This window comes from Engraulis encrasicolus, chromosome 18, assembly GCF_034702125.1.
Source record: "Engraulis encrasicolus isolate BLACKSEA-1 chromosome 18, IST_EnEncr_1.0, whole genome shotgun sequence".
Lineage (NCBI taxonomy): Eukaryota > Metazoa > Chordata > Actinopteri > Clupeiformes > Engraulidae > Engraulis > Engraulis encrasicolus.
The window spans coordinates 36,730,344-36,740,555 of NC_085874.1; the positions used below are offsets into that span (position 1 = coordinate 36,730,344).

General features: G+C 41.6%; 1 protein-coding gene across 3 annotated transcripts in view; it reads right to left on the bottom strand.

Moving 5' to 3' along the window:
- Positions 1-1,501: 1,501 nt before the first annotated feature.
- The window catches only part of LOC134469352 (reticulon-1-A-like), a 57,046-nt gene continuing 48,335 nt past the window's right edge, over positions 1,502-10,212 (bottom strand). For all 3 annotated transcript variants that reach the window (XM_063223559.1, XM_063223562.1, XM_063223561.1), the window contains 5 exons: positions 8,369-8,507; positions 5,365-5,434; positions 4,509-4,555; positions 4,129-4,187; positions 1,502-2,960 (listed from right to left, as the gene is read on the bottom strand). In XM_063223559.1, coding sequence (XP_063079629.1) covers positions 2,918-2,960; positions 4,129-4,187; positions 4,509-4,555; positions 5,365-5,434; positions 8,369-8,507 — 358 coding nt within the window. In that variant the 3' untranslated portion in view covers positions 1,502-2,917. The remainder of the gene's footprint in view (positions 2,961-4,128; positions 4,188-4,508; positions 4,556-5,364; positions 5,435-8,368; positions 8,508-10,212) is intronic.

Below are 10,212 nucleotides of genomic sequence, written 5' to 3' on the forward strand. Positions count from 1 at the left end.
AGTCGTTCTCATCACAGTAAATACAAGCAAAATGTAATAGAAGAGAGTACCATATCTATAGTTGCCCAATACCACTGCACATAGGGCCTATAGGGCCTCCAAATACGTAGAACCGCTGCTGATTAGTTCAGTCTTGTATGAAAAGCATCAAATTATGAGTTTTCCCCCTTGTCTGTAGCCTACTGTATTTTTTAGTGCAATCGTTTTTATATGTTTAATGTCTGGGCAGAATGGGGTACCCATCATGCTCAAATCGTTCAGATGATTCTTGTCCCAGGCCCAAAGGCTTTCAACGGTCCTGACTGTACTGATACTAGGGCTGTAACGACACGATTCGACTCACGATTCGGTTCGTGTCATGATTTTTGATCTACGGTTCGATACACCCCATGATTTCTGAAATGTATCTCATTTGAAGCTTGGAAGCGCCATCACATTGAATGACATGGTTGTTTTTTTGCATTGAAGGATAACAAAACTTTGAAAGGGTGTATCACGATACTGCTTCCTTACTGTACATCACGATACAGTACCGCGACTTCTCGGTTCGATACAATAACGTTACAGCCTTAGTACTGATGTAATGAATTTGAAAATGAGTCCTCTTACAGTGCAAAGCGCACAGAAAAAAAAAATGCAGTATTAATTCAACACAATCTACAGAATGTCAAATCAAGTGATTTCAACACAATTTTCAGGATGTCAAATCAATTTCTTTAACCCATTTTAGCCTAATGACTCGTATTTGTTGTTCGACCTTTGGTGCCTGGAGACACATACACTGCATTCAGGCTCTTGAGATTTTAGCTTTTTAAATAAAAATGTGGGTATGTTACAGCTGAATGAACACATTTTAATGTGAGATGAAGGTCTTAGGGTTTAAATGCAATCATGTTTCTTGTTTTTATTTGCATCAGAGGTTGAGATACGTGTTTAGGTTTTTATAGGTTGAGGCCAACTCTACCAACAAGGCCTCAGGCATTCAGCAGGCATCTTTTGCAGGTGCATTAGGCATCAATGGGTTAAGACAGACGTGGGCAAACTCAGGCCCGGGGGCCACATGCGGCCCGCTGTGACATTTCTTATGGCCCGCAGAGCCTTTACAAGAAAAACCTTTGAATCCAAAGTGATACTCTCACCCAGCATTTTCAACAAAGCTACCCAAGTCAAGGTCTTTGGGTTTGAGATTAACCATGGAACATAAGCTACTGTATTCACCAAAACACATTTCAATATAATGTGCAGGATTTAAATGGTCATCAAATTATGCCAGCGTACATTATTTTTATTGTTAACACCGACAATGTGATATCCAGCCCTTCAATCAATATTCTAAACCCAATTTGGCCCTCTGGCAAAAATAATTGCCCACCCCTGGGTTAAGAGGTGAATAAACACTCTTTTATTACTGTGTGGGATGGATCCTCGTCCCGACGACCAACCAGCTGCTGTCCATCACACACACTCAGACAGGAAATAGAGGAGACGGTGAACCACTAACCCCGGTGTACATTTAAGAACATTTATTTTCGCATTCAGTAATGGTTACATCTTAAGTGCAAATAGTTAAGAGTCCATGGCTAAGGAGAAAACCAAAAAATGAAAACAAAAGTAGAAACAATAAAGAAAAATAAAATCATAACTACACTGAAACAGAGTACGAAGTTTGGACAGGTTCAACAAGCTGATCATCACACATCCGCCAGAGCTCCCTCCCGTCTCTCTTTCTCGCAGTTTTGTTTTTTTAAAAGAAGTGTTTCTTTGATGACGGTACCTAAAAACATGAGTCCGTGTAGTTCCTTTTTAAGAGTTATACAAAAAGAACAAACGCTATACGATTTAACCATACCTAATCCGAACATTGCTATATATATAGAGTCGTTTTTGTGCCAGACAACACAACATAATAAAAACAAAATAATAAAACAAAGGTCCAAGAGTCAAGCTGTGTATTCATATGTTTACAGGTATATCGATCAAAGAGAAGCCCCACCCTATGCCTGCGCAACAATAAGCTTTTTTTTTCTCAATTCATGATTTATTTTGCTATTTTATTATTTTTTTGTTTGAAGAAGAAGAGACTATCACAGGAGAGCACTAAAGCTGGAGAGATCCTTCACACACTACTAAGAAATGCCTTCAGCACTGCTGAGAAAAGGAGCAAAGGTTTTTTTTAAAGGGAAAGGATGGAAAAGAAATAAAGAAAGATTTATTGTTTTTTATCCTTTTTTTGTTTTGCTCAGACTCTTGACTTCATGCACTTAATAAAGCGACACAAAAACACATCTAGTTCCATTTTAATTTTTTTTTACATGATTTAACGTTGTCGATGTTTTTTTTATTGTTTTTATTTTTTTTGACTAGATTGTAGTGCTTGATATGACCAACAGAGGGTGCTGTTTTGACACTATTGTTTATGACTGAGAGCAGGGCTGGGGACTTCTCCTTTACAGCGTGGCATCAGCGTCTATTCACCACAGTGCGCACAAAATAAGACTATGTTCCAGTGACCATGTGGTGGAAGGTGTGTTTACATTTTGCGTGTCTATGTACGGTATGTTTTTGTATGTATGTTTACAGGTATTTGTGTTACATATGTATGCAGGTCTATGTGTGTGTAAGTGTGCAAGTGAAGGACTTCTGTGTCTATGCGCATGTGTGTGTGTGTGTGTGTGTGCGCGCGCGTGTGTGTGTGTGTGTGTGTGTGTGTGTGTGTGTGTGTGTGTGTGCGTGTGTGTGTGTGTGTGTGTGTGTGTGTGTGTTATGCATATCTACGTATGTTTGTGAGCGTGTGTTTGTGTAGAGGAGCCCCCCATGTCATTCAGCCTTCCCCCTGGATGATGGTACTGTAAGGGGGGGGCATGAGTGAGTGTGAGAGGGGGGCATGGTGCCTCTTCAATGGGCTTCTCTGAGGGGCCTACTCAGCCTTTCGCTTGGCCCCGGGGATCTTCTCCTGGATCCTGCAGATACAAGGCAAGGCATTCCAATGAGAAATCACATTGCTACTGTTTACCTTTTTATGTTTACATGTTTTGATCCCATTTTCACGGCATGTGGACAAAAAAATACCATTGGGACAGGTGCGTTTTAGAAAACTGCATTTAAAAATTTTCATTTTATGGAGCTAGAACTCTCTTTATGTGTAAACAAAAGGCCCAAATGAATGCATTTACAAAAATATCCATATACATGTAAACAAAGTCTGAGGCATTACTGACATCTGACATCAGTGAAAAACTCTTGTGAAGTCATGGCACTGGCTATGTCATATAATTTCATGTCATTGTGTCTCGTCCTGTTGTGAGATGATGAGAGTGATGAGTGACATTCAATAGTAGCTATGTTGTGTTGTTGTCATTATGACATTTCTGCATGTAATGCTATTGGATGCATTTATCCCAAAGGTTGCCGGTTCGCCTCCCGACCCGCCAGGTTGGTGGGAGGAGTAATTAACCAGTGCTCTTCCCATCCTCCTCCATGACTGAGGTATCCTGAGCATGGTACCGTTCTGCCACACTGCTCCCTTGGGGCGCCATTGGGGGCTGCCCCCCTTGCACGGGTGAGGCATAAATGCAATTTTGTTGTGTGCAGAGTGCAGTGTTCACTTGTGTGCAGGGGCGGATCTAGCCATTTTGGGGCCCTAGGCGAAATATGAACACGGGGACCTCCAAAGTCATTATAGACATACAATTCTAGTGCTTTGGTGCTATTTTAGTGTTTTGTCTCATATCTTCGGTTACTTTACATAAGAGAAATTAAGATCAAGCCTGTGTTTTTCTGTTTACCACGGCTGGTGTGACAGTTGGGGCCCCTATGGAGGTTGGGGCCCTAGGCAATTGCCTAGGTTGCCTAATGGAAAATCCGCCTTTGCTTGTGTGCTGTGTAGTGCTGAGTCACAATGACAATGGGAGTTGCAGTTTCCCAGTTGGGCTTTCACTTTCTTTCATTTACAGTTTGGATTCGCAAAACATACTGTTTGGTTGTTGCACATTGCTTACTGTAGTTTCTACCCATGTGAAGGAGGATTTCACCTCAGCAGAATGACGACGGTGACCACAGCCATGAACTATGAGATGTTGAAAGAAGTGTGAGAAGTTCAAAGCACGTTGAAAGATGTCAAATACTTACTTCCCAACTACAGAGTTGACCTGAGTCCTTATTAGACCCAAGTACTGGTCAATCTGTGCCTGTAAGGAAAATAGGAAGGACAGAGGAAGACAGAGAGAAAGAGAGAGAGAGCGAGAGAGAGAGAGAGAGCGAGAGAGTGAGAAAGAAAGAAAGAAAGAAAGGAGAAAACAAGAGTAGAGTAAAGAAAGAAAGAAAGAAAGAAAGAAAGAAAGAAAGAAAGAAAGAAAGAAAGAAAGAAAGAAAGAAAGAAAGAAAGAAAGAAAGAAAGAAAGAAAGAAGAATATTTGTGAATAAAAGGCAGTTTTCACTTGTATTGCTTGCTTTTCATTACCATGCTATTTATTCCCAAACATACTGAACTGAACTTCTGTGGCCCTTACCTGATATTTCTCATACACCACAGGCATGGAGAACATGGACACCACCGCTAGGGAAGGAGGAAAGAAAAGAAAAGAAGAGAGAGAGAGGGAGAGAGAGAGAGAGAGAGAGAGAGAGAGAGAGAGAGAGAGAGAGAGAGAGAGAGAGAGAGAGAGAGAGAGAGAGGTTAGCGGAACCATGACAACGACTGAAAATGGAGTCCATTTTAAGGTTTTCTGGTGTGGTTTGGTTTCTCATCATCTATGCTTTCATGAAAAATAAACACGGCCTCTGCTGCTGTCAAGTGTCTTTCCAAGACACAGCTGACATCTTGGAGAGCTTAAACAAATCCTCAAAGTCCACGAAGAGAGCAATCATCTCTAGAGTGCTTCCATGATCCCTATGGCAACCTTCCCGAGAGTTCTGTTCCGAGGAGGGAGGGAGGGCGGAGCTTACACATGATGAGCAGTGAGTTTGTTGAAGAGCGCTCTCTTTCTTATTGTCTCACTCTCTCTCTTCTCTCCTCTCTTTCTCAAATCTGGTGTCATAATGATGCTGTGTGCTCTGTCAAAAATTATGAACTGCTTTTTGAAGAATTATTGAGATGCTGATACTGAGATGTGAAGCTATTTATTAACGTATGTAACTTTTTTTTTTGAAGTTGTGATTATCGCTCCATAGCACAATTGTGCTGCTGTATTCCAAGAAATTGTAATAAAGGTGTTTTTAAATTCAAATAAATTTTTTTAAAAAAATGTATCTCTCTCTCTCTCTCCTTCTCCCTCTCTCTCTCTCTCTCTCCTTCTCCCTTCCCTCTCTCTCTCTCTTTATCTCTCTCTCCTTCTCTCCCTCTCTCTCTGCGTGACAGTAGCAGCTTACCCATGATGAGCAGGGTGAGTCCGTTGAAGAGAGCTCCCACATAGGTCAGCAGCCACATCAGAACGGCAAACTGCAGGACGCACGCACACGGAAAAACAACACAACAACAGAACAAAGTGTCAGTTGTTAGCTCTGCTGGCTGACGCCAACATGTCGTGCTGCTAGTCTACACATGATGTAAGTGTGTATGGGCAGTGCTGTAATGAACAGAGAACAGAAATCACCATTACACACTCAAGAAGGGCTCTGCCCAAAAGGTTCGTGGGCGAATAGACAAAAGCCCTATTCCGACGGGACTAGTTTAATGGGAGGACCTGGGGTAAAGTAATAATAACCGGGAAATTTAATCCCGTCCGGTAAAGATAGCTTGAGTATGTCGGGTAAATTTCACCGTGAGTTTTACCTCCTGTAAAGCGGTCCGGGAAAATTACCCTGGGTAATACTAATCCGTCCGAATGCGACCCTATGTAAAGATGTCTGGTAAAGCGCACGAAACACACAATATATCAAATCCCTCCGGGCTTGCAAGCATTACTGCCTTGCAGAAAACCAGACAGCAGGTCAAACGTACTCTCCAAATGAAAGGACACGCATGCAGACGCATTAGAATGGATTTTGATGGGTTAGTAAACCAACAGACAATTATTAGAATTGTTCCACGGGACCAAAAGCCTCCATGGATGCGCAATAATGTGCAATAATGTGCTCAAAAATCAATAATATATTGTGGAGTTAGCACGCGCGTGACGACAAGTGCAGTCACAGCTGCGTGATGAGTAACCCCTCCTACTTTCGGATCATTTACTGAGATATTTCAATTCAGTCCGAATCGGCCATTTCTTTTACTGACGTCCTGAGATAAAAATCACATTCCCCCATGTCCATACATACTGTAAAACTAGTCCCGTCGGAATAGTGCTAAAGCGGAAAAAATCTGAAGAGTGCTGTCCTTCGCTTATTTCATTCATTTGTGAACAGAGTACAGAACATGGCTCCCAGTAAAGTAATGTCTAAAAGTACTTTGCATTAAAGAAATGTCTAAAAAGTGTTTAATTGCATGTGAAGAACATGTTATCTGTCTCATTTTAGCTATTTATCAGTGATGCATGTAGCACATACAGCATATGTATCCTTGCTATGTGCAGTTACATAATGCTGAATCTTGCGTGTTGTTTTTGTAATGCCCTTGGTGCCAAGTGTGTTTAATTTATGCCAAGAGTAGCAGTTACGAGAGAAAAAAATCCATAGCATTTATTCTTGAAATAGCCTTAAGGTTATATGTACACATGGCTTCAGCGTGCTTCCTTCTGTTGCCCGGATCCTCCTCACGTTATGCATTCTTTTTTCTTTTCTAAATGAAGATGCCTCATTTGCTTATACGGAATTTAGACAATGAACTGTCATGCCAGCGCAGGTCTATCTCTTTGTAACCACAAATGTTTTGTACTGTAATGAACGAAATCTCAGCTCTCGTATGCATGCTTTTTTGTTTTTCCTCAAATTTCAAATAGAGGGCAGGCTGACTTTGAATGACTGACTCACAGGTACCTACCATTTTGAAAATGACCTATGGTACAGTAAATCATGGTTTTCATGTTTTTTTGAGCATGGTTCACTATGACTAGGGTGACTATGGTTCAACCATGGTTTGACAATCGTTTAACTATACCCTTACGAAAATTAACCATGGTTTTACTCTGAAAACTAACCATGGTTTTACCACGGTTCATAGCTATTCATTAAGTTACACTTTAGTTGAAGCTTTTTTAAACCATAGTCACAAACCATGCTGAAAAATCTCATGAAAACCATGAATGATCCATGGTTCGTTTTTATAGTGAGGAACCACGGTTGACATGGTTACCCCCCAAAAAACATTGATGAGCCATTAGTAATACTATGGTTGATTCAGAGTACTTACTGTACAGTAACCATGATATACCATGATAAAACTACAGTGTTACTACAGTAAAACCATGCAAAACCTTACTACAGTAAAACCATGGTTGATATTCATAAGGGTAGTATGGATCTGCCCAAGCTTCCCTCAATAAGCTTTTGGCTCATCTGGTAGGGGCTGCTTAGAATTATTGAAGTGGTGGTAAAGAAGAATCTTTTGCTTTTGATATGGGTGTGCACATCCCAGGCTATGTATACTTTGTAGGAATGAGCTCTATCTGGGCTACCTTCTGTTTGGGCTTTTTTTTAAAGACTTTATTCAGACAGGACAGTCTGACAATTCAACAGTTCAAAGTTCCAAGCACAGCTCCTAGGTGCTGGTAGATGCAGGAATGTTTAATACTTCACAAGAAAGAAGTCTACCGGACACATTCTTGACTTTATGCTCATTTTATTAGAGCGAACAACGCGTTTCGCCTCAGTGCGTCATCAGGCTCGCTCAGGTATAAGGACAGTCTGACTGTTTGACAGGACATGAGTGGCGCAAAGAGAAATGTGGGGACTGGGGAGGATCGAGAAATGAATTCCGACCGGAATCAATCCTCCGGTTCCTGCCATAACACTATGGTGCCTTAGCTGTTAGAGGCCTGTCTGACGTACAGAGGCAGTGTTGCCAGATTGGGCTGTTTCCCGCCCAATTGGGCTACTTAGCTTGGCCGTGTGCGGGTAAAAATGGGATTTAGCAGAAAAAACCTGCCCAATTTTTGTCATAGAAATCAATAGAATTGGGCGGGATTTAGTGGTTCCAGGCGGTTTTTGAGCATTTTTTGGGCTGGAAATCATCAGCCTCATCTGGCCTGTACAGAGGTGTCAAAAGTAAAAGTAAACGTAAAAAAGAAACACAGGTAACTTATCTGAGTAACCAGCAGACCTGTCTACTTATCTGGTAATCAGATGACTCTGCAGTGGTTGGATCAAGTTTGTGGTAGCTTAGTTAGGTTTTCATTTTAATATTTTTCTGACAGTCTTTCCCTCTCATTAGGTAGGTACAAAGGATTAAAATGACTCTTACTTTTGCTTTTGACACCTCTGCTGGCGTACGTACCTTTAGTGAGTCCACCAGGTCCTGGACCAGGAAGAGCCTGCGCAGTTCCTTCATCATGCAGTTGAGGTAGTACTGCACGTTCTCTGCGTAGCGCTGCATCTGGTCCTGCGACAGCGAGATCTCCATATCCAGATAGGCCCTGGACCAAACACACAGGCACCACATGAGGACACACATTAGGGAAACGTTTTTTATACTCTCAGGGTTGTAATACAGTACACTGATACTGTATATCCAGATAGAGATAGGCCCTGGACCAGACACACAGGCACAGGTGACACACATTTCTCGGAACCAAAGTTGCTTACTGCATTAGCTACTTTGTTGTTTTCAATGAATTTTCCCATTGGCAACTACCGAAGTTGCTAACAGGCTAACAACTTCTCTTTTGAGAAATGCACCCCAGGGTTGTATTATACTGCACTGATATACATATAGCCTAGACAGATAGGCCCTGTACCACAGGACCCATAAGTTGACATGAGCACACGCATTAGTAAATATGTTTCTATAGTAACATTAAAAAAAAGAGAACGGATTGTGTCACTGCATGGGTCACAGAGAGATAAAATCCATGTGGGTTGCTCATCAAAAACCCCATATATTGAAAAAGGTCACGACATGTAATTAGTACTATGTACTGTACACGCATACACATCTCAGCAATCCTTAATTTAAACTGTAGTCAAGATCAAGGTAACTCGTAAATTCACTGACATGTAACGTACATTCTACCCAAGACTATTATCAGTATTTTCAAGACAACATTCCCTGTACCAAACACACAAATATTGTAAATACTGTATGTTAGGAAACATACACTTACATGCCCAGTTCATGTCACACAAGAAACAAAACACTTTAAAGGGACACTGTGCAGGAAATGGTCAAAAAAGGTACTGCAACTATGCTGCTCATTGAAACTGGGCTGCCTATTGCCAAATTCGATCTTTACATGAAAGTTTACCAAGTAATTAACAAATATTTTCTAGTATGGTCGAAGTAGAGTCATTTATGCAGCTAAAAATGGCTAAATTGTCAAAATGGCGGACCATGGAGAAGATCCCCCTTTTCATGTATGAAAAGTGCAAATTTTCCAGTCATAATGAATACTTTGAATTTGACGGTGGTGGTAAGTATTCATGAAAAAGGTAACATTAGTGAATGGGCAGCATGAATTCTGGAAATAAACAACTAAAAATCTCACACAGTGTCCCTTTAAAACTATTTAGATCTGCGATGCCACAGCTGCCTAAAACCTGGGCCACACATTAGTGTGCAGAAATTCTAGACCACAGTCAGGATTTTTTAGGACAGCCTTCGACAAGGATTTCCATTTTCGATCGGTCATCAATCCATCAATCAATTCGTCCATCAATCAGTCTGCACTCCCATCCATCAAACAATCCACACGGTCCATACATTGATCCATCTAAAACAGCTTCCATCAAAAACACAGTCTCAGACTAACATGCTACACCTGCAAAAACATGCAAAAAAAAAGCAAGCACAAGCACGCCCACGCACACACATTCCCACTTCCACATAAATTGGCCACTCACTTGAAGGGGTGTCCTTTGTCCGTCTTCTGCGTGGCCTGCACACACGCATGCACGCACGCATGCGCACACACACACACGCACACACACACACACACACACACACACACACACACACACACACACACACACACACACACACACACACACACCCTTCCCAACATACCCCCACCCACATATACACACACTCTGTCTTCCCAATACCCCCAACTCCAACCCCCCCCCTCCCCCCAAACACACACACAAACACACACACACACACACACACACACACGCACACACACA